Source organism: Chrysoperla carnea, chromosome 1 (genome assembly GCF_905475395.1).
Source record: "Chrysoperla carnea chromosome 1, inChrCarn1.1, whole genome shotgun sequence".
Lineage (NCBI taxonomy): Eukaryota > Metazoa > Arthropoda > Insecta > Neuroptera > Chrysopidae > Chrysoperla > Chrysoperla carnea.
In genome coordinates, this window is record NC_058337.1 from 130,348,747 (window position 1) to 130,374,988 (window position 26,242).

Below are 26,242 nucleotides of genomic sequence, written 5' to 3' on the forward strand. Positions count from 1 at the left end.
AGTCGTTTAATTTTGATTTATTTATATTTCATATATTTTTTTTGTTAATATGAAATATAACATTTTAATTAAATCGAATTTAAATAATAATAATCTTTTGTTATTCATACATAATAAGTATTTTTTTTTCTTTAATAAAAAAATAAAAAATAAATTTTTTTAGAAGAGGAGGTAGTTCATTGAAAAAATTCCACATATTACATAGGTATCTGATAGATATATTATTTATTATTTAATTATCTATATACTTACTTCTTTATTTAAGGATGTACAAGCGTCAGGGCTTTGGTTTTGATAAAAGGCTTGATTATTCCTTTATATGAAGTTGCACTAAGTCGAAATTTTATAAATATTATTGGAGATTTCCCCATTATTTAATTAAATAAATGACTTCAGAAGTAGGCATATTTAACATTGGTCTTATGGGAAAACGATAGATGGATGATACGTTTTCATAGATTTCTCCAAAACTGGTCTGTGGAAATTAAAAAAAAAACTGTTTAAATTAAAGTTAAAACCTTAGAAAAATAAGGAAAATAAAAAAAAACCGTTGTGCTCGACTAATTAAGGGTGTATGACCATAACCGTGGGGGACATAAATTAAAAAATTATACATTTTCAACTTTGATGGTGAATTATGTTATAACTTGACAATATAAGACAAAAAGTAAGAATTACATTTATCGATAACTGGAGTAATTTTTCAAAATATCGAAAATTGAAAATTTTGTTTAATTATTTAGATTTCGTTATTTCGAAAACCAAGGAAGGTATCAACAAATTTTATACCTATTTCCCGTCTACATTCATGAAGTTATAACAAAATTAATCATCAAAGTTTAAAATAAGATACAAATAATTTCAACCATATGCATAAGTCTAAACTTGCCTTGGCGCTTATACTACCTTAATTTGCTTTATTCAAATTATTTATAATACTCATTAAATGACAATGAAGTTATTCAATAATAGAAATAGAAATAGTGATTATTACTAACTGCTATTATTAATATAAAAAATAAACATAATACTTGGGTGATACTTAAGATGATTCGATAACCTTCGAATATTTATTGCGATTTATTTTACATCATGTTCATTTTTATGAAAAATGAGTTTATATACTCCATTTATCTTAGGGTTTCACCTTAGAATCTAACGGAATAAGCTGAATTTATGCACAAACCTATATTTTGATAGTACAAATGTTGCCCCAAAAGTCACATTTGTTCTCGTATGCGCGTCCTTAGATATTCAAGGTCAAAGGTAGCTAAAATCAGTTTTTTTGATAATATCACCTTTAATAAAAGTTGTAGAGAGTAAAATTTTCTACAAATTTTGTCTGAAACTATTTTTTGTTCGTTGAACCGTTTTTGAAATAGAAGGCGCAGAAGATGGAGCGCTCAGCTTGACATACTTCAGTGCTGGGTCCATATTTATAAATATAAGGTATTAAATAGTATTTAATGAATAATTAAGTAAAAGAACCGTGTAAAAGACAGGATCAATCGTGAATCCCAGTCTATTATGCGATTTTTGTTACTTAATTAGTCATTAAATACTACTTAAATTACATATAGTTGAGCACTTCACCTTCTCTGCGCTCTATTTCAAAACCGTTCAACGATTAAAAAAAGGTTTCAGACGCAATTTGTAGAAAATTTTATCCCCTACAAGTTTTACTTAAATATAAAGGAAACGAGATATTCTCAAAAAAACTGATTTTCGCGACCTTTGACCTTGAATATCTAAGGACACGCAAACCATATATTAAAAATTCTCGAATAATTCGAAATTCGTGCGACATATTGAAGGAATTCCTATTGTACAACTGATATCGTATATACGGCTTATAAATCTTGTTTCGGTAGGTTTAAAGTAAAATTTTAGATAGAAATCAATCGTAAAATATACTTCTATGCTATTTAGTCAATAAAAGTTTTATAGTTTATATTCCAATATAATTTATCTCATATGTATAATCGAATAACCTTAAGCACTTATAATATACCTCAAACAATGAATGTAGTATAATATACTTGCATGTGTGATTACTTTATACGTTCGTGTTACCTACCATACCATAAGAATACTATTTGAAGTCTATTTCAAGGTTATTTATATTAAAAGTTTAAATATTATTTATTGTTCTATAACTTTTATTATAAACATTTATAATATTATTAAACGGTTTTTCATTTGAAATGATAGAAAAGACTCCGCAATATTAGATAGGAAATTGGCTTCCTGTGAAACTTTTTCTAACCCACCGTAAAATGTTCTTTGAACCATTCTGATCAAAAGCTCTCACGGCCACAAAACTTTTTAACTAGTAGTTTTCGAGTTACGGGTGATCAAAGCTACATATATATTATATTTATAGTATCTATATGACTAGGAAAATCTAACTATCAGAACTAACTAGAAAATAATTTCTATAAGTTAACAAAAAAAATAGAGTAAAAAAGCGTGTTACCACGCTGTTTTTTTGACCTTATAGAAGTTATTTTCTACTTTTTAGTTCTTCTAGCTATCTAAAAAAGCGTGTTTCTAAACTGTTATTTATTAATTTTATGGAATGTTATCTGCACTTCCACCATAATTATAAAAATTTTTAATATTATAAAATCGTTAATTTTGAATATACCGATCAGAATAATCGAACAAACCTATTAAATTATTGAATCTTCATCTGTCCTTGATAAGTGTGTGAAGTTTAATTTCAATTGGACATTTTGTAGTGAATAAAAAACACGTTCAAAGATTCCATTACACTGATACATAGATACATAGAAACATACCTAGCTAATTATAGCGTGTTAAAATATTCTAGAAACCCATTTGACATTTAGATGACTTTCATCCTTTTTTTTATACTTATTTTTAAATATTTTCTCCAGTGAAAACTTTGGGATGCCAAGCAAATATGTCTAAAATCTCTTGGGTATAAATACTTTTCGAGTTTTGTGGCTATGAACATACGTAAACTTATAAGACATGCAAAGGATATAAGAAACTATTATAAATTATAAAAAAGCAACAACACACAATGCTTTCAAGCAGTCTCACATCGAATTATAGACCATTGTACTAATTGCTTCTTAACTTCAGTTATCGGTCGCGAATCGGTGTTTTCATGTATGTGGTATTCATGTCTCATCTGAGGTGACGATTGAAACCAGAGTCAACGCGGTTAAAGAAGTTTTTACTCAAAAAAGTTCAATAACTTGCATGCAACATTGCATGTAACGTTACATAATGATTTTAGAATTATATCGTGCTGCCTAATGAAGCTACGGATTACATCTGACGGGTAACATATATCATAGAAAACCTATAAAATACTTGTATTTATTTTAAGCTTCTATCATTTTAAATGAAAAAATTGTTATTTATGAAAATAATAATAATAAAAATAATTATTAATAAATAAATAAAATGAACAAAATGATCTTTTTAGATATATCTATCAAAGCTGTCATCTGATTAAAAAATTTAATTTAATGTCACCAATATCTTTTTAATAATCACATTATATATTACACGAATTAAAAGGTTTTATTCCGGTCTGTTGGAATTAAAAAGTCGATTTGTTGATATGTATTGTACAATGTAGCCGGAATTATGTGAATATTTGAAAACAGAGATACAAATGTTTAAAAATTTTAAATTCTTTAAAAAAAAATTAGTTGCTTAACTTGCCCAAATGTCATGGCTTTAACTTTTGAAAAATGTATATTGTAATGAAATTTTATAGAAATATTTTTATTTTATGATGATTTTCTTGTAAGGAAAAAAGAGTTTAAAACGAATTCAATCAATAGTTCATTATCTAGACTAGCTTTTAATTTAAAACTTAATCGAAAAAATGCTGAGGATCCGATATACATAGACTCTTGCTTGGTAGCCTCGCCCGTTTTATTTCTCTTATCAAGAAATAAACGGCATCAAGATTCCATTTTGGGTAGCAAACGCAAAAAAAATCGATCGTTAACCCGTCAGCACTCGCGTCAACCGTTAGTTAAGTATTCTTTAACTTTTTAAATTATAACCTCTACATAATTTGCTATCAATTAAATTACTTATTTTTTAATGCACTATCTAATTAAAAATAGTTTGATTACGTGATGATTGAATGAAGTTTACAAGTGAAAATATTGAAGCAGTGAAATAACCTAAATAATTAAATTTATTTTAACAAATTTCGCCATATTTCTAACACAAGGTTTTTAATTTATTGAGTACGACTTTATTATTAAACTAACGTACACGAACAGGGCTGAAAATTTCTGAAGTTGATATTTTTTTGCTTATATCTTGACTCTGGTGATGAGAGGACTTCTCACAATTTCTGAAGAATTTGAAAAAAAATATATTTAAAAAAAAAACGTAGAAAGGTTAAAAAAATCTTAAAAATTCATATTTCGAAAATGGAAAAACTTAATGGAAATACTACGAAAAGATAAAAAAAAGTTTCTGAATGAGAATTATCGAGCTATAAAAAGTTTTTTGAGAGATTCAGATTAGAGTTCCGATACATTTTTCGAGCCAACTAATCTGTCTATGGTATAGTTTCACATTAAATTTTTTTTAAAATAAAATTTATAATTATATATGTTGGATTTGTCTTAAGTGGTTTGTCCATCCTTCTATATCTATCTGACAGATTATAAATATTTCTCTTTTGCTATGAATATAATATTTATCTTTTATGCGTTTTAAGATTACTAGAAGTACGAGAACTAGAAGTGATTAAGAAATTATGATGGCAATATTTACAAAATGGTAGTTAAAATAGTGATGAAATATTTTATATAAAATAATTTTCTTTTTATTATTCATAAAACACTTTTTAATGATTGGATACTTATAAATAAAAGAGCCTAGCTATTATTATTTACTAACGATTTGATAGAAAGTTTCTAGTTTTCAAAATCGAAAAATGCAATTTCTCAGTTCTATGTAAATTTGTAGAATCTAATAAATTTATTCCTGCTATAAATGTATACTCTAGCTAATATTTCTAGAGGTACTTGCAATTTTAATATTCTTATGCACAAAATTGAGAATGCTCAGGTAAAGTTGAGGGCTGAAACTCACTTAGGGAATTTAAATGTGGGTCAATCCTGGTGTCGAATTGATTATCTATTAAAATGTGAAACTTGACTTGATACCAAGACAAAATTTGAAAGTGAAATTGAAATTGATTAAAAAACGAATAAGTTATAAGCAATCAAAGATTGCATCTCAAAGGTTGTACGTTTAAAAGCGAGACTTTTAAACGTTAATCTTGCATACTAGTAAAGATTTTTAAAAGCCACATTCACTTTCTTATTCGTGAAGTGAGAATTCTGCATTGGATGTGATGAAGAATTTTTCATTTATCATTTTGAAAGCCTTATCTGTGTTGTAAGAATTTCAAGCGCCGGTTGTCAAGTATTGACATTGACTCATCCGATGTTCTATTGTCTCTTTTTCCTTATCACATCCAGTTCTTATTGGGAAAATCATTTTGCCCTGTGGCCACCTTTACCTTAAAATAGGATTGCGGTATTCTGCTTAAACTGCGTTTCAGCAAGAAACCATAGTAAAGTACAACAATACTGTTCAAAGGTATGAATATACTGTCTAATAACTACCCATTCGTTAAATTTTTTCTTCCTTTCATAGATCAATGCTATTTTTAAAAATTAAAGCCTTCTTATGCCATATTGATTGATTGACGCCAAAAGTGATTTTTCTAATACAAAGTAGGGTTGTTTAATGACTCAAATGTATCTTTTACGCCAATGATCTTGATTCGATCGTATCTCTGCTTGTTTTTTTTGTAATTTGTGTGTCTACTTTCATGTTTCTCTTTACATATCTGTGGCTAGAACCTTAGATTTTGCGTTGTAAAAGACAATGTCGTAGCAAAATCAGGAAAGTACTCTTGACAAATCATCAACATTCTCGATTTGGTACACCTTTGATGCTTTGCTTTTAATAGTGGTCAGCCTATCCGCGTAAGTAATGGCATCCCTAGGTAAAATAAAGTTATTAGTCGGACTTTTAAAGGTCATATCTGCAGCTTTGTATTTATATCTGATCTTTATATGCAAGTATATATAGTTAACTAATGACCCTGAACAAATTGTAAATACTCACATGTGATTGCCATTGGCTATATATCGTGGGTATCAGCCGATGCAGGATGCCTACTTATTTTTGCATCCTTTATTTTTTTTGTTTTAATTTTATTTACATTTTTATAATAAAGGTAGATAAATGGAAATTTATCCGACAATTTATTATCATGAAAAATTCTCTTAATTAATGAACTACATAAATATTTTCATCGTTCTCATTGAGGGCACTTCAGGCAAAAAACTGTTTATTTCATTCAAAATTATGGGCCATTATTGTTGAATTTATTGGACGAATTCTACGGTATTTGATTGGGTAAAATAATTTTGCATATTCTTATAATCATTAAGATATTTCTAACGACATGCAACTAAAAATACTATTGAACGAAAAATTTCAAAGATATCGTTTTAAAACGACTTAAAGCTGTTAAGAAAAGTTATGACCATTGATCTGTTAGCTACAATAAATTTTCAAAGCTATCGATATTTAATATGTAATGAATAGATATGAATTCATATTATTTAGAAGGCATTTTTGAACATTTTAAGTTCGAGATTTTGCTATAGAAAATAACTTAACTTAATAACTTGCAAACAAAACTAGAATTTTGTAAATAAACAAATTAGGGATGCTTTAAGTTTAAATAGAATGTAATTGTCCGTTTAGTTTACGAAAAAATAATAAACAAAGAAAAGTTTTTGACGAATATTTGTCGAATTTTTCAAGCGGAAACGTTGTTTCACTGTTACCATGACATACAAAACTTTCCTTCAAAAATGGTTCTCATCAGAGAGTCGATTTTAAAGATTCTATTATTGGTTCTCTCGAGTGGTAAGTCACTATGTAACACAGACTTACTAAGATTTCCACCTTTTGCTCAGATTTTCTGTAGCTTAAAAATATAAATCGAACATTAACATATACTTTTTATAAATTCGCCCTTGTTTTTATAAATTTTTATTAAAATTTTTTTATTTTATTATGCTTTTATTTTTTATTTTTTATGGTTGTAATAATTAAGATTATTTTCTTATTTTTTTGTTTAATTTTCAGTCAACATGTATAGTCCTTTTTGTTTTGATAATTTGTGCAATTTGTGTAGTTTATTTTGATTTATGTCAAATAAAGATATATATATATATATATATATATATATATATATATATATATATATATATATATATATATATACTTTTTTTCGTCGCATCCGCAATTTATTAGTCGTACTCGTACCTTGAACCATTTCTTCACATCTTCATTTCTTTCACCGCTTAAGACAGTTCGACCATTATTGTCCAAAGTCCAAAGTGCAAAAAAAAACATTAAAAAAAAAAAACATGATATAATACTACTTGTAGAAGTAAAATCTACATAATTTGGAAAATCCCCCTCACACTTTTCCGGGTACGGAACCCTAAACTCGCATTTGAAACATATCTAAGAACACTGTCTATTAAATTACCTTTCAAGCAAAACAAAAAAAATCAAAATTGGTTCATCCATTTAGGCCCTACGATGCCACTGGTAGACAGACAGACAGACACACACATTGAGGTCAAACTTATAACACTCGTATTTTGTTGGTTCGGTGGTTAAAAAACAGTGTGTACAATACTAAGACATTGTATCTAAACCTATTCCAATTATACACACATAGCTGCATATTTATAATTGGTTTTTTGTGTTTATCTTTTTAATAAAACGAACAATAACCGTTTTCTTGCTACCAAAACAGTTTACGAGGTATGTAGAAAAGTATCTATTTTTTTTAATACTTGGTATAACTCCAGCATGGTAATTATGCACATTTTGTTTGTTAATATCACAGACGGTGAACAAATTTCAATTATTTTATCAGAATACTTTTTATTAATCTTATATTATTCAATTTTATTGATTTCCTAATAGTAGAGTGAAATTACGCCTTGTGTATGGATTAAAAGTTCGAGCAACGAAACTTTGGGGTTTTTCTTTTCACATCAAAATAAGTATTTTTTGAAATTTTTTACTTTCCCGGAGTGGTGCAACATGTTGAAAAAACAAAATGGCGTCAAAAATGAAATTTTTTTCAGAAATTTTATCATTTTTATTTTATATTCGCAAAAGGAGGCATCGGTGCATATCCAAATTTGGTAGGTTTGTAGTCCATGTTAAGAACTACTCCTCATAATTTTTTGGTGGGGTTTCGTCCCTTCCCCTCCCAGTTATATATATATGTATACATACATATGGTAAAACAGTTCATTTGACTATAACTTGAAAAATATTCGATTGATTTTAATGAAACTAATATCAATAGTAGGTTTTATTACTTACAACTTTCGGTTAAAATTTTAGCGAAATCCGTTAAATAGTTCGGCCAAAATTTCCAATTTAGGAAATTGTTTAAAATGGCTGCCATTTTATGCCATTTTGTCCTACGAGGTTAAATTTTTTTTTAAATTGTAGCATTTTTAATTATCTTTCGATTTTATAATAAGTGGCTTACCCGTAAAATGACTCCTTGATCCATATTTTTGCGAAAAACGGAAAATTTAGCACTTTCTGGAAATAATTGTTTGGGGGGTGTATGGACTGGCTTTGGGGGGTGTTTTTTGCTTTGGCATGAGAAAACTATTTTTAAAAGAGGTCTATATGGTTTAAAGCAAAATTTTTAAGTTTTAACCCCCGCGCTGTAAGGGGGAAGGGGTGTATGAAATAAATGTGTCTTAAAAGATTTTAAAAAGAGGTCAAAATAGCTTAAAATGCTAAAGTAACCCAAAATTTTAGATGCTTTTATTAATATAGCACTTTTTACAACATCCACCCCTTCCCCACCCGCTTTCATATTTTTTGCAAATTCAAAATTTTTATGACGTATAAAGAGGTTTTGGGGGTTGCTGATCTCGAACTTTTGGCCCAAATAAGTACACCCCCTAAAAATATTACAATTGTTTTTGATAATCTATTGCAAAATTCGAGATCAGCGACCCCAAAAACCCCTTTATGCGTCCTAAAAATTTTGAATTTGCAAAAAATATGAAAGCGGGTGGGGAAGGGGTGGATGTTGTAAAAAGTGCTATATTAATAAAAGCATCTAAAATTTTGGGTTACTTTAGCATTTTAAGCTATTTTGACCTCTTTTTAAAATCTTTTAAGACACATTTATTTCATACACCCCTTCCCCCTTACAGCGCGGGGGTTAAAACTTAAAAATTTTGCTTTAAACCATATAGACCTCTTTTAAAAATAGTTTTCTCATGCCAAAGCAAAAAACACCCCCCAAAGCCAGTCCATACACCCCCCAAACAATTATTTCCAGAAAGTGCTAAATTTTCCGTTTTTCGCAAAAATATGGATCAAGGAGTCATTTTACGGGTAAGCCACTTATTATAAAATCGAAAGATAATTAAAAATGCTACAATTTAAAAAAAAATTTAACCTCGTAGGACAAAATGGCATAAAATGGCAGCCATTTTAAACAATTTCCTAAATTGGAAATTTTGGCCGAACTATTTAACGGATTTCGCTAAAATTTTAACCGAAAGTTGTAAGTAATAAAACCTACTATTGATATTAGTTTCATTAAAATCAATCGAATATTTTTCAAGTTATAGTCAAATGAACTGTTTTACCATATGTATGTATACATATATATATAACTGGGAGGGGAAGGGACGAAACCCCACCAAAAAATTATGAGGAGTAGTTCTTAACATGGACTACAAACCTACCAAATTTGGATATGCACCGATGCCTCCTTTTGCGAATATAAAATAAAAATGATAAAATTTCTGAAAAAAATTTCATTTTTGACGCCATTTTGTTTTTTCAACATGTTGCACCACTCCGGGAAAGTAAAAAATTTCAAAAAATACTTATTTTGATGTGAAAAGAAAAACCCCAAAGTTTCGTTGCTCGAACTTTTAATCCATATAACAGCCTTTTTTTGCTTAGATTTACTCCAGTATAAGAAAAGTCATTTCACAAATGAACTATACCTTTTATAGGTTAATTGACTTATTTCGAATGATTGTATTATATTATTTTTTCATTCGAAAATAAAACAATGAAAGGTCATAGACATAGAATTTAAATTATCGGCATTTTTTTTTGCAATAAAAGAATGTAAATATAAATCATGAGAAAATTTTCATCATGTGTTTCTTCTCTGATATATTTAACCGGAACATTTTATACACTTATTACATATAAATAATTTAAATTCATAATTATTATCATTTTGTACTTTGTGTGTGCAGTGTGTATTAATTTAAAAATAATCATATGCAATTTTAAAATATATATTAATATTTAATATTAATAATATAATAATTAACAATAGATCGTATACAGTTTTATTATATTGTACAAAAGAATTTAACCTAGTTTAATAATTATTAATCATAATTATAATTATTATATGTATTATAGATAGATATGTATATTAATTTGAATATTATTTATATTGAAAGGCATTAGAAGTGAAATTACAAGTTTATCGGGGGGAAAATCTCCTAGAGTAAATTCTTTTTTCCCCTAAGAAACCCTTTTCTACATCATACGATTTGAATCTCTTGAGAAATGTAGGATTAAGTAGTTTTACCATATTGCGAGAGAAACGACGTTGATACGAAAAACCAAGGTCAGATCGAAGACTTAATAAGTGTTGAAGCAGATGTGTAACAGCAACATTGATAGAATGACTTTTCTTTCTGAATGATGGGTTGATCAATTGCTGATTTGACTATACGTGATGCGTTTAATTGACGCAAATTTTTCAAAAAACCAGATACATTTTTAAACCACACAGTTTAATTTAAGAAGTTCAATAGTTTAATTCTGATTTGAAATAACATATATTTAGCAAAAATATAAATACGAATCAATTAAATTGTACTATTAGGCTTGAAAACACACTTTAAAGTTCAAAAAGTTGGCCTTGGTTCGCAGAAGTTCTCAGAATATTCTTATTTATGCTTCTTCCAAAATTATTGTTTGATTTTAAAGTACCTAAAGTAGTACGAGGGCCGAGGCATATTTAAAAAAATCAGTCCTTTTATCCAAAACTGCCGTGGCGCTCATACATCCTTAAGTGCTGTTGACTTTTTAAATGAAAAATAAGCTTCTTTTCTACGCTAATTTCAACCAATATTTCATTTCCTATACCTTTCAGTGTATACATATTATATTTTACATAATTTATCATTATATTTATAATTCACTTGTAAGAAAATCGATTAATATTACACAATACTAATTATTGAAAGCCATAATTAGGTTATTATTTCTAATAATTGTATTAAATAAAACTCATCAAGATATATTCTCATAAAATCTTGACACATCTATAGTAAATTTTTTTTCGAGGTTTACATATATCAGTTGGCAACACTAACTTTTTTGATAACCCATTTCATAGCAGAAAGTTGCTTTGTGTTTAGTTGGATTTCCCTAAAAGTTCAATAATTGTATACATTTTAGATTAAAAAGTAGAAATCTTTTTTCTAATATAAATTAAATATCGAAAATTAAGTCTGACAAATTGGCAAAGAGTTATCTTAATCAATAAGAAAAAAAAAATTAACGAAAATTTTCTGATTTATTAGTTTTAGTAATGAACCCGTCAGTATTCGCATCAACCGGTCGGTAATCTTCAGTCGCGTTAAATATTCTTTAACTTTGTAGATCGTAACCTCTACATAATTTTATATAAATTAATTTTTTGATTTATTATTGAATGATGTTTGAGAGTGGAAACATTAAAACAGAGAAACAATCAAAATAATTAAATTCATTTTAACTAACTTCCCCATAATTCTATCACAAATTTTTTTAATTTACTGAGTACGACTTATTTTAAACTAGCTAACGTAAACAAATACGATGGGTATGGGTATGGAGGTAAGTGGACCATGCTCGAGCATCGGGCCACGAAGCAATGGTTCAGAGCACCTAGCCAAATAGACCCTTGTACTCTATCCCCGCTACGCTTTTCAGTGGCTATTATAACCAACTGATGTACTGAAACCCAGGATCTGCCTAGCGCTGAGTTTCCTAATTTCTTTTGGTTCGACTATGGTCGGACCAAACCATTTCCTTCGCTGCTGTATGAGCGCCGGGCAGTAACAGAGAAAGTGGATCGATGTTTCTTCTGAATTTTCTCCCTGTCACACGCGGGAGATTGTCTTTTTCCAATCTGATGTTGGAACTTGTTCAGGTTATCATGCCATGTGAGTAACTCTACGAATAGGATGAATAAATCTAAAATTTCTTATATTTGCTGATGATTATTCCAAACTTTGAATAATATCTCATGCATCTTCTGAGAGATGTCGAAACAAAAATTCAATCTTAATCACTTACGATTAAATCACTTTCATTTTGAAATCTTTAATTACTGTGTATTTATTTGTAAAAGCCTGAAGGTATAAAATAGAAGAAGAATTAAATTTCATTTGCGCAATTATACCTTGAAGATATTTAAAAAGAAGATCAATTTAAATTTTTATTTTGACAAATTATTTAAACAATTTCAAAGATGTTACACATATGTTTTTCTTTAAATTCTAATAATTATTTAAATAATTTGTATTATACTTTTTATTATTATTAATATTATTTGTTATGCAAATTTAGAGTGAAATTCCATAAACGCCTCTAAACTTTATATAAATATTATATTCATATTATACAATTTAATAATTTATAATTTCCTGATGTACGCCCCAGGTGATTATTTTTTTATAAATAAATAAATAATATTGTAATTCTTTTTGATTATGAATTCGACAAAAAAAAATAAACAACTCAACATTTTTATAATTGAATAATTATTTATAATATTGAATTACTAACTTGTGTATTGGATCTCTGTGTGGGTCTTTTTAATACTATTGCACACATGTAGGATACTTTGATGAAGTAATTAATTCATTTGTTATTGGAAAATAAAATAAATCATAGGATAATAATTAAATAAATAATAATAATAATTGTTGCGTTTTTTCTTGTAATTGGAAAAATATCGATTTTAAACCTTCATTTTTTTAGTTGAATGGATAATATTGCTCCAAAATTACACTACGAATAAAAGTAATTTGAAATTTTTTTCGTTGTTAAAAATAATGGTGTTAGTTTTCTCTGTATAAAAAAATGATCAGCTAGCGTAGCCAAATCAAAATGAATCTATCCTTCGAACTAGGAAGCATTACGGTGATGTTCTTATCTTACGAGGCAGTTTTATCACAAGGACTTACTGTGTTCTACCATCTTCCAACTCTGAAAGTAAGATCCTAGCAAGATCCTGTTCTTTACCCTGGGCAAGCATGAAAGTATAGGATTAGGTTACCTGTGAAGTTTATTTTAAAAACCGAGAAATATTTTTCGGTTTATTGTGTTGTTAAGCGCAGCTTAGACACACTGGCGATGGGATAGATGAGACTAATTTAGAATTCCCTAATTTTCACTGAAATTATTCTTTAATTGATAATTTGCTATGAAATCCTTTTGCTCAGCCCAGATCTAAGAATATTTCTATTCTAATTAAGTCATTATTTCCAACACTGACGAAGTATCTATCTCAATGGATAAGATTGAATTCTGAATGAGATTCCACTCAAATAAGCTCAGCTTATTTCTAAAAACCGCCTATCTTTTCCAAATAAGTTATTGGAGGTAACTAGACTATTTTATATAGGCTGAGCAGCTTAAAATGACCTAAGTAGTGGTGTCAGTGGTAACCAACTTTGGGTGCTTCTGTCTTTAACGCAAAAAGCTGCAAAACTTACATATATGTTAATTCAAGGAAAATGTTGTCCGCAGATTAAAATACCTTTTGCAACAGGGCCAAAAGTAGAGCTGAAAAGGCCTCGGGACAAAACTGTTGTGGGATTTATTCGTAATATTTTGCAAGCGCGTATTTAAAACATTTCGTTAACTAAAACCTCTCTTTCCTAGATTTTACGGTAGACTGTATCGTAAATTTACCTTCCCCCAATGAGCTACTCAAAAAGTTTTTTATCAACTTTAATTTAGAGAAAATTCGCTCAGCTTTCGCAGTAGTGACAGATCCAGATAACTGGATAACAATGACGACATTTGAATGATCATATATCCCTTGCCAGAGGGCTTTGTCCGGTTGCTCTACTGTAGTTCGGCCTTAACCTTCTATATTAGTAGAAGATGGTTAGCTTCTATGGAATCTAACTTTAGTACCTGCATAATTTATAAAATGGGATTTTATATCTGAAATCCTTTGAAATTACCTGCCAAGACTAGAAAACTTTATCCACATCAGAAAATTGACCTTTTCAAAATACAGAATGATAAGTATTTAATTATTACCATTTTACTTTCAAAGTTATAAAAAAATTTTTCTAAGAATTAGTATTTAAGCTTCTAAGTCATAGAAGCATAAATTTACAGCAAAAATACGATGGAAAAATAATCAGTCATACTTTTGAGTCAATAAAAATGTACCACATATAATTACCTTGAATATATAGAAATATATATATTTGGTGCTTAATAGCACCAAAAATAGCTATTTCCTTTTACTAACATCCAATTTGTAGACTTAAGACAAATCTTTATTTACAAAAAAAAAAAATTATGAATGAATATTTTCTGCAATATAGGAGGGAGACACTAAAAAAAGACAGAGAACAAAAACATTTATCCAAAAAAAAAAATACACACAAGAGAGTGGTGATGACGTATAAGTGGATTCAACAAAACATCAAACTATTTTCAAATACGGCATGATATGCCATTCTTAAAAGAAAAAACACAAGTAAAAAAAAAGACAGATAATAGATTCCAATAAACAAACACACAAAGGAAAAACCATATCTTCTGATGCATCATAAATTATATGACAAAATAGTGTGGGACTATGTGATAGTGTGTAGGCGGCATTATAATATTTTAATTCGTTAATGTTCGCATTTATTCGGAATGTCCATGGATGATATTGGAGGTGTTACGTCATCATCATCACCAACAACAACAACAACAAAAATAAGTACAGCAGAAACGAATGGAGCAGCAAAACCACAAGAAAATGATACAAATGAAGAACAATTTGATATAATTAGTCCGTCTGTGAACAACAACAACGATATTGCTACAAGTACTACTGCTACGACAATTGTGAAACCACGAACAGTATCCTTCAATCGAGATGTCCACGTTAAACGAATTGGTAAACGAAAAAATTTGGTTTTTTATTGAAAACTTTATATAACACTGGATTTAACCAAATTTTCCATATTTTTTTAATAACGAAAATTTATTTGTGTGTGTGTGTGTTTTACTAAATATAATAACGATTTTCATCAATTAACTTTAACTATTTTTCTTGACATTTAACAATAATTTATTAATTTATCATTTCATGTTTCTAAAAATTACTAAGCGATATATGTTAATATGGAACACTCAATGCGTGAGTAGAACCGTAACCCATTGAAGACAATCGTTATGGTTGGTGTTTTATTTTGTTATATAACCATTAAGAAGAAAAGTAAAGCTGAAAACTTCTTTTTTGTTTTTTCCCGAACCTTGTATCAAATTGTAGTCATTTCAAAAGGGCGAAATCTTTTTTTATTTGTTGTGCTAGTGGTGAAAAATAATTAATTGATAATAATATATTCATAGTACTTAGATATTTTCATTTCGAAAGGAAACTAAAACTTTATATGTTCAAACTTTCAATATATTCTAAGAAAATAAATGTCCCATAATAGGAAATCTTGTATTTGCTAGAAATTTTGTAAATATTTGTGGGGAATGTTCGAAATATAGTTGTTACGATTTATTGAAAGCATTGGTACAAAATTATCGATGTTCAAGTCAATTATTTTTGTTTCCAAAAGTTCCTTTTTCCTAAGCTTACGTACAAGTTTTTTGGTTAATTTCATCGGAAAAATCGTTGCTTATAGTACGATTAATATAATCAGGACCGAGATTACGATAGTTACCGCAAAACTTGAAGTTAGGTTTAGAAATTGTTAAACAGAAATTGTTAAGCAGTTCGTGTAAACTTTTTCGGAACTATTTCTTGCTTAAAACAAGCAACACCCGTTTCCAGGTCAAAAGGAAGTGACTTTTTATAAACTAAACAATAGGAAAGATATGTAATATCGAAATACTTAACACTGGCAATAACGATATCGAATTTTTAAAATGTTTCAAACCAACGCATTTCAAGCTGTTAATACATTAATAACTAAATCGGTAAATAGTTTCCGTTTTATTTTTTAGTTTCCATTGTTTTCTATTATTCTTCACAGCGCTTCCACCAAAAATATTTTTTGTTGCGCGTTTCGGTTTCCTAAATCTGAACAGAAAAATGATGAATGAAAAATGAACTTTTAAATTTAGCAAACAGATAATAGTAAAGTCATAGGCAACAAAAAATTGGCCAATCATAATGATTGGACGATCATAACAAAATTCTAAAAGGTTCCTTAGTTTTTCGCAAACACTTCAATTTCACAAGTTTTATTCCGATAAAATAATTAATTGGCTGCTTAAAACTCCTTTTTCACCTTATACGCTTCTCGTCCTCAATATTTTAGCCACAATATTTAGCCACTATCCAAAAAAAAAAATAATTATGTAAATTTAATTTACAGACATGTAAAATTAATTTTATAAAATGACACTACAAAAATATCCCTTTCACTCTTTAAACACTTATCGATCGCCCACATTTAATTTACAAATCTAAATTTGCATAATTTATTTGGATAAAATCAGTAAATTAAATTAAAATTTTTAGTATAGTGCACTAAATACTAACATGAACGACATATTTTTGACATATTGATAATTTCACTTTTTGTAGTGTCATTTAGTGCTTAAAAATAAATTATGTGATTTTAAAGCCAAGGAAATTTTTTAAATACTCTTAATTTGCCAGAAATTTGTGCGTGTTTGATGATAAAAACGATGAGTTAATTTTTTTTGTTAAACATATGTTACCGATTTCGAGAAAAAATCAGGTGTCTTTTATTACTTGCACGTGTACGGAAAAGTGTTGAATAAAACAAAGTGTGAATCATTTGTTTAAAAATGGATAATTTTATGCAATAATCGCATAAATATTTTGTGAACTTAAGAGATGACAGTAATCTTTGATGCCATTTTTAAATTACACAGATGTTTACAGTTATTTCAAATCTAGGTAAATGACTATTTTGGGCATTAAAAATGATATCATTTTTTTGAATATTTATTCAATTATAAATGTTTAAACAATTACTATAATTGGTATGATCTTGTCGCGGGTTATTATACTATTCCTAGAAATATTACTCAGGAAAAAATATGAAAAATGTGTCAAACTTTTTACGCGTGATGGACATAAAAAGTTAATTCCTGGAATAACACTTAACTTTTAAGTTGTAAAAATTGTAGTAAATTCTGCAACAAGTTTATAAAATTAAAACAAACCTTCGAAAAAACACACAAAAACATTTATAACCGATTCTCCGATAGTTTAAAATCAAATTGCTTCGAAAAGTAACGATCATATTCCTTTTTTTTAACTCAAATTCAACCTTGACGCCCTTTATACTATCGATAAAAGATGCAAAACTCAAACAAAACTCATTGATTGCGTCAGGAAATTTATATATTTTTGGGCAAGGCCGAATATTAAGGTATTTCAATACCGAAAAAATGAAAATTATTGTGTGAAGAGTTCATGCCGATTCTCTGAACGATTTAGGAGAAATTGTTCGGAGAATCGACTTGAAATTTATACAGAAGGCGTATTAAATAAGTACTCGTTAATTGACACACAAAATTTCAGTTTTTTGGTTACACTTTCGTTTTGGTATCGAAACACCTTAGAAGATTATATGTTTCAAATTCTGAGAGCTTTTTCGAATCGATTTTTAATTCAGGCTATATAACTTTCCCATTTGTGATTTATTAAGTACTTTCCGTATGAAAATAATCGGATTATACGAATGTCAGGGACCCATATTTCGGGCTAGAAACTGGTCTAATATAAATAAAGTGAAATCTTGTTCGGCCAGAGTAAAGTTTTTTTATATTTTTGGCTTTCTTGAAGAATTCAGTAATGAGTTTGACATAATATTTAATTATTCATATGTATCCTCCTAATCGTTTTGTAAAACCAGCTACTGTTATCACCGGAGGATATTCTTGTTCTAGTAACCTATCTAACCTGTGTAACAGGTGTCATCACTTGATTATACTTTCCAAGGTAAAAATCAATAGCCTTCGGACTCAAGAAGTGTTAATAATAGATTATTTAGCTGTGAATGTCAAGGATACGATACACTGTTTATCAAGGCTGTGCAAGGACAAACTATATGACTTTTATGACTATATAACGTTTGGATCTAGGAAATCATGTTTGACAAGAGGATTAAATTGATTATAAAATTATCCAATTTCAGTTTCCTATGGTTGAAATTCTGTACATAAGAATCGTTTTATTAACGCTCAACGCTTAAATTCTACACTTATTCCATAGAAATAAGAACTCTGTAACAATTGTGTATAGACTTTTACGGGAAGATTTTGGCCAATTTAATCGCACTAGTGACCAACCAATTCGCATTTCTCTGTAAATTCGTGCATCGTTCTGCAAAGTATTGTATCGTGCGTTCCATCAAGCATACGAAAATGGATTCATTTTTGTAGGGCGAAGTAATACCCGAAACTTGGGAAAGAGGCGGCCATTTTCCTGACATCATTTTTAATATTAAATGGTTATCCGAAAAATAAAAATTTATCTAACATAATATTACATCTTGTACTTTACTTTTCAAAAGCTAAAGTTACGAAACTCATTTTGAATCAGCCTATATTCTCTAAAGTAAGAAGCCTTTGGACTCTAACAGCGTGTACGATAAATTACTCTTGATATCTCAATGTCAAGTATACCCGTGAAAAATGATAAAAATTATAATTTTTTTGCTTTTTTTTTACATAATCGTAAGAATATGAATATTTAAACAAATTTTTTAAATAATATCTATTTTTAAACACTTAATCATGAAGGCTATTTTAAATATATTATTACATAATTGAAAAAAATACATATTTTTCTTGCGTATTTTGTTGACAATAATTTTAAACAAACAGTGACAGGGCCGGATTTAGTACGAAGTGAGTTCTAGATAAAGTTAAGCTTCAATAATTTTTTTCAAGAAGTCGATCCATTCGTTTTGACGTTGACTGGGCGTTCAGTCATGAATTAAACTATTCTTTTTTGTTTTTGGATTATTTCTAAGTTTACCCAATCGATTAAATCTTTAAACAATCAAAATTTAGTATATGTATATACTGGGTGGGCCATTTTAATATTACACCAAAATATCTAGTTTTTTACTTCGTCAATCAAAAAATAACTTCCTCATAAAAACCCTACCAATTTCTTTTTTAAACATTTTTTCGAAAAACGTTACTTTTCGAAAGAAATTCGACTTAAAAATATATCATTATTGCATTTAATCGAAAGAAAATCCGCTTAAAGTTTATCGGTAATCCATGGACACAGATGAATGTCCTCCATTGCCCTTAACAACTTTTGCAGGCATATTTTTCGTGGTTAGCTTGTTTTCCCTCGATTAAATGCAATAATGACATATTTTTAAGTCGTATTTCCTCCGAAAGCTAACGTTTTTCGAGAAAATGTATCAAAAATTGCAAGTTTTTTTAATGAGTATCAACTTTCCAGTTTAAAGTGTTATTCTATCTCTTACCGTTTAGAATCTAAATTGGCTTTTGAAGGAACCCGGAAGAACTAGGTCCAATCTGATGTCAGAACAACTTCTATTAAAGTTATTTTTTGATTGGTAAACTACAAAACAAGATATTTAGGTATATAGATTAAAATGACCCACCCAGTATATATGTGATGATTCATCAGAGATCGGATGATCATTATTACATATCTTACACGTGATTTTACGCTGTTGTCAAAAATGCAGTTAAGGTAGTTCCTCCGCGACCGTCCAGTCAAAAAGTTTTGGACTAATACTATCATTCAGTGCATTAACTGTGCTATGACTATTATACATATACCATATATTATTTTCACAAGACTGTAGTTCCTCACTACTGTTTCTAGTATACATATAAACACACACACTATGGCATATGCCTTTAACATTAGTCTTCATATCTTTTCCACAAAAATCATCGCTAAAACGAGTTATTTATTTAAGTTTTTTATCGAAACTATATGGTAAATAATTTTTATTTTTATTTATATATTTTCTAAATATAGTATTCTACATTATATTAGTTTTTCATAGAGATGGTGGACGTCATTCATTGGTAAATAAATATAATATTTGTAAATTTGTGTATTTTTATACACTTCTCCCATGTACACGTACAAATTGCGTCACTTTTAATTGCTAATGTCTCATGTATGGCATGGTAAATCATCTTCTAATTTTAACAGCAAGTGTATTATGAATTAAATATTTTATATTCTGAGTTTTGAGAAATTCTTGGAATATCACTTTCGTGTAGGTACTACCTTAATACAGCCCTGTTAACACTGCTACTATAATGTATCTTGACACACTTAAGATTAAAAGAATGCAGAAAAATTACATATATTTTCATCTTTTGTATTTTGTTCTGTTAGCTTTTTTTTAAACGCAAAAAAAAACCAAATGTCAATTTATTTGCATATTTATTAAATTTGTTCTTATTTAATTAAAAAACAATGCAATATTATTATTTTCTGTGGGAATTGATAAAAAAACAGTATACTTAAATTTCAATGTCTACAATAATATTCTTTTAAATATGCATAATTGGCAACTTTGTCTTTTGTGGGAAAATAAATTAAAGGTTAATCTATCCTATATTTTTCAAAAGAAATGCACTATGGATATCTTAGTTTAGGAATCTTAAAATATGTTCTTGAAAATACATGAATAAGTTGAAATAATAAGGAACTGATGCAGTAAATCAATGATGGGTAGTTTTTCGGCGTCTAAAATATCAGAAAAAATGTATTACAAATTAGATTTGTATAACATACTATTATGTTCGTCTATTTCTATTTAGTCCATGAAAGTAATTATACCATGTATATATGAAATATACATAGTATATTAAGTTTAGTCCCAAGTTTGTAACGCTTAAAAATAATGAAGCTAGGAAAAAAATTTTGTCATAGGTGTTCATAAAATCACCTAATTAGTCCATTTCCGGTTGTCCGTCCGTCTGTGGATACGATAACGCAAAAACGAGAAAAGATATCGAGCTGAAATTTTACAGCGTACTCAAGACGTAAAAAGTGAGGTCAAGTTCGTAAATGAGCATCATAGGTCAATTGGGTCTTGGGTCTGTCGGACCCATCTTGTAAACCGTTAGAGATAGAACAAAAGTTTAAATGTAAAAAATGTTCCTTATCAAAAATTAAACAACTTTTGTTTGAAACATTTTTTCGTAAACATCACTGTTTACCCGTGAGGGCGCCAATTAGGCGGAAATTTTATAATATGTACTATACTTGATTATCAGTTATGTATGTGTCACATGTATGTATGTGTAATGTGATAAAGAAATCAACACTGACTATGCATGGTATTTCAACAATTAACTCAGTCAATTGTTTGTTTTCACTTGTTTAGAATTAAAATTTATTTTCTTTCAAAAAATGTGCGATTCTCACGAAAAGGTACACAGTTGACTTTGGTAAAGTTGATGGTATTTGATATAGTTAACAGTTACAATTTACATTTGCTGTAGACCTAAACTCTGTGTGCTATGGTTAAGTTAAATAAGTTTTTATCGCTTAAAACTTGTAATTCTTTCGGCATAACTTTTGTGACAACCTGTATACGAAATTCAATTATTCATAGTTGCGATAAGAACTTCAATCGATTAATAGAATATACAAGTAAAAATTGGTTTGAAAAACTGATATAAGCTTTTAGAAATCATACGTTAAAATTGCTACTATAATTTCAGAAAATACTGAATATTTCGAAAACCGTGTAGGTAAAGTGAGGTAAGCCTTGATGAAGAACACCTTTATTTTGATCTTAGAACTTGACAATGAAATAATAAACAGGTTGTTCTATTTAAGAAAATACAATACATTATGCGTTTCTGGTCACCCTGTTTATAACGAAAATACTTTTAAAATGTACAGCCAATAACGTTCCATCTATTCCTGAACGAAAATTTTGTTGAAATCAAGCCGTTTGGCCATAATTTCGTGAACAACCTGTATATTTTTGTAATCCCTTTTTAATTATCTTTATTTTAATACCCTACACGATAGGTTTAGTTAATTTTTGATCATTTTCATTTTTTCAAACATCTATCTAAGAACCTTTAGGTTTTTAAGGTGAATATAACGATGCCTTAATCGTGGAAATCCATCAAGCCGTTTGGAAGATACGAGGTAATAAAGAAATACAAACACACGCGCGATACACGTAATCACGCCTTGGCAGTCGGGTAATAAATAGTGTTGAGTTGAAAAGGAGTAAGCACTTCATTCCTGGCGGGTTTCCTGCTTTCGTAATCTTTTTAGATGCATCATTTTTGTCATTCTTGTTAATTTTACCACTCCAAATAATAATCCATCATAAAAAACTCAATAAAACTCAAATAAACCTAATTTTTATATGCTAAATACACAATAAAATTATTAATACAATAATAATTAAACGTAGTACATACTAAAAAGACACACTGAATGATAATTGTAGGTAGATCTCTTCTACATTTATAGTGAGACATGTTTTGAATTCAGTTCTCTTTGCAAATCCAATATACAAATACATTGTGTCAGGTTTCTTTATAAGGTAAAGGTCGTTGGTACATTAGGCTGAAAGCCTCCACATTATTAAACTACATTTATACATATACATCTGTATAGACTGTATATTCAATATTTAACGCCCGCATATATTTTTACAGAAAAAAAAAATGTTTGTAACAATTTTTTTAATCTCTCAGTAGGAAATTTTTTGTATTTACCCTGAAAATTGAAAAAAACAAACATACATATCTTCGTACCTTAGACCATTAAGCACATGGCCTGAGCATCGGCTATCTTTTCGTACAGTGAAAGGTGTACCAACATCTGAGGTAATTGCTGCGATCAGCTAGGGACGTTTATCAAAAGAATATAGGGACATTTATTAAAAAAATATACATATTGAATTTTAAATTTTCATATCACAATATGTTTTACATAAAACATCGTGATTTCACTGAAATTTTTCGCTTTTTGACTTAAAAAAATACTTACAACATATCACTTTACATTTATTCTTACGAATCTATAATGACAAGTATGACAACAACACTTTGTTTTGACATTTCTGCACCGCCGCCATGATGGTTTTGACCCAGGCAATTACCTCAGATGTTAGCACACTGTAAATTGTTTTTACGCAAAGTTCATGTACTTAATGGTCTAAGTTTCGTACGAGTCTAAAATATTTTAAGACCCTTTGGAAATATGTGTGCCTCCAGTCCCACAAGTTTTAAAATATTGCTATTTCATGAAATTTTCTGCAAAATTAAAGCTTAGAAAGGGGCGGTTACGATAAAAAGAAGGGAAAAATTTGGTATTCCTTAATTTTATCAACCCTAGAAAATCAGGGAATGTGCATAAAGGGGATTTAAGAAAAAATGTAGCGGAAAAAATATACCCGGAAACAAATATAGACCGGAACAATACAAATTTCTGTAATAGAGCACAAAATTCAAACTTTTTCGAATGTTTAAAAGTATGATATTTTAAAAGTAGGTACCGGACGCAGGTATCTTGTGCATTTTGGGAGAAATCCAAAGATTGGAAACTCACGTTTCGAATTTGTAAGAAATAGAAATACTTATTTATCATAAGCAAAGTTATAGAAAATAATTTTATCTTTGATCGTACCATGTTTTTTGTCTGTTCAAATTTTATAGTTATATATTTTCAACTAACAAAATCGAAGTTCTTAAACGAAAAATTTTTCTGTTCAGAAATTTATTGGTCTGGCTTCTTAGTATCTTACATACCAATCTTTGCTTTTCTCTAGTTTTAATCATTTCTACAAAATGATTGAAAAGATTCACCTTCAGAGTCCATTTTTCATATGTGTTTAATATTTTTATTTTTAGTTTTTGAGATATTTCCTAATAATTTATATAAAATAAGCGAAAGTTAGGTGTTTAAATAAATTGATATCAATTAACAATTTGTTATGAATTATTTGAAAATTATTTAAATTTAAGTTAAAAATACACCGCGCATTATTTCATAATATTTTGATGTTTTTGAAATCATTTTAGTTTATTAGATATTTTTTTTCTCACGTAATTATGCAAATTAGCATATTATGTGTAAAAAATTTGAAAAAAAAAGTTTATGGACTTAAAATCAATGAATGAGTGTATCAGATCCAACACACACTGTTTTGAAAGTTTTCCTAAGTTGCGCCCTCAAGGGTTACAGTGATGTTTACGAAAAAATGTTTCAAACAAAAGTTGTTTATTTTTTATAAGATTTTTTAGATTTAAACTTTTGTTCTATCCTTAACGGTTTACAAGATGGGTCCTACGGACCCAAAACCCAATTGACCTATGTTGCTCACTTACGAAATTGACCTCACTTTTTACGTCCTGAGTACGCTGTAAAAATTTCAGATTGATATCTTTTTTCGTTTTTGAGATATCGAGTTGACAGATGGACATCCGAAAATGGACTAATTAGGAGATATTTTTGATCACCTATACCAAAATTTTTTGCGTAACATCAATATTTTTAAGCGTTACAAACTTGGGACTAAACTTAGTATTACATATATGCATGGTATGTATAATAATCAAGAACTGGTAGAGTTCACAAAACTTGACTTTAAAAAAAATTAAATTAAAAATTTAAAATTACGAAAGATCGTGAGATTATTCATAATCAAAATTCGTTTTTGTTTTTGTAAATATTTGGGTTATATTAATAATATCATGTGCTAATCAAATAATTTGTTTAATCATTGCGTGTTAAATAATTTTTGATACCTAAATCATCATCTTAATTAAAACTAGTTAAAACTCGCCCATAAATTCATTTCCACAAAATTTTTTGAAAGTTTTTATGCATTTTTAACAATTTGTGATCTTTTTGTATTCCAGAATTACGTGAATCACCAGACGTAGTACCAGCATTAACAGGCGTTGTTGGACCAAGCCTTGGACAATCAAATGAAAAAGAAAATACAAGTGGCACACGATTATTTGCATTGCCAGTACGTCGAGAGAAATTAGGCCATTTATCGCGTAAGCAGTTAGCAGAGGAGGCTGCTAAAGTATTAAAACAAGCCGACAGTGTACATTGTGTGTCAAATCGAACTGGTTAGTATATTTTGTAATCTTTTATTTATAGATTTATGTACAGGATGTTTTAAGTTCAAATTTGATTTTTGTAAAAACATTTACTTTCTAACTGTGCCTATTCGTCTCACAGCTGCCGTGAATAATCTTTCAATCTAAAAGGTTCTACTGGGTTCAGTAGATTATTCGCTGCCAGATGGGGAGTTTCTAATGATTTTTCATTTTCTATTATTGTTTACCTACTTTACAGGACACTTTAGGTAGGCGATAGCCACGCTGAACGCTTGAGCCTGACAGTATATCATGACTACTGCAGGAATTGTCACAATGAGGAGAAGGGAGAAACGATATCTCATCTTCTCTCTCATTGCTCAGCACTAACCATAAAGAGGTGGGCCACTTGAGCCACCCTTTCTTTGACGAATTTTCTATGGTCTAAGTGTACCCTACCCCAGGACAGTCACTCTACCCTAACCTATCCTTAGCTACTTTAAAAAAAAACCTAATCTCGACATAAGCAGTTCGCCAATTTTTGTTTTTGTATGAAGGGACGGTGAACTGAAATATATACGGCATATTAAAGCCACACATTTTTGATAAGAATTATGCTTATATTAACCTTGGGTTAAGGGAAACCACAAAAATTTGACTGCTATTTTTTCTTTTTCTTTTTCAACAGTAGTTTAATCAATTTGCAAATTATTTATGATTAATATCTGGAATCGGAAATGCAGCCGGAACTCTCCCGAATGTAAGAAAGTAATAATCGTGCCTTTGGTTGATCATA

General features: G+C 28.9%; 1 protein-coding gene across 1 annotated transcript in view; it reads left to right on the forward strand.

Moving 5' to 3' along the window:
- The first annotated feature begins 14,755 nt into the window (after nucleotides 1-14,755).
- LOC123297345 overlaps nucleotides 14,756-26,242 on the forward strand; it is a 58,935-nt gene continuing 47,448 nt past the window's right edge. Inside the window, exons 1-2 of the mRNA XM_044878975.1 lie at nucleotides 14,756-15,313; nucleotides 25,258-25,476. Coding sequence (XP_044734910.1) covers nucleotides 15,067-15,313; nucleotides 25,258-25,476 — 466 coding nt within the window. The 5' untranslated portion in view covers nucleotides 14,756-15,066. The remainder of the gene's footprint in view (nucleotides 15,314-25,257; nucleotides 25,477-26,242) is intronic.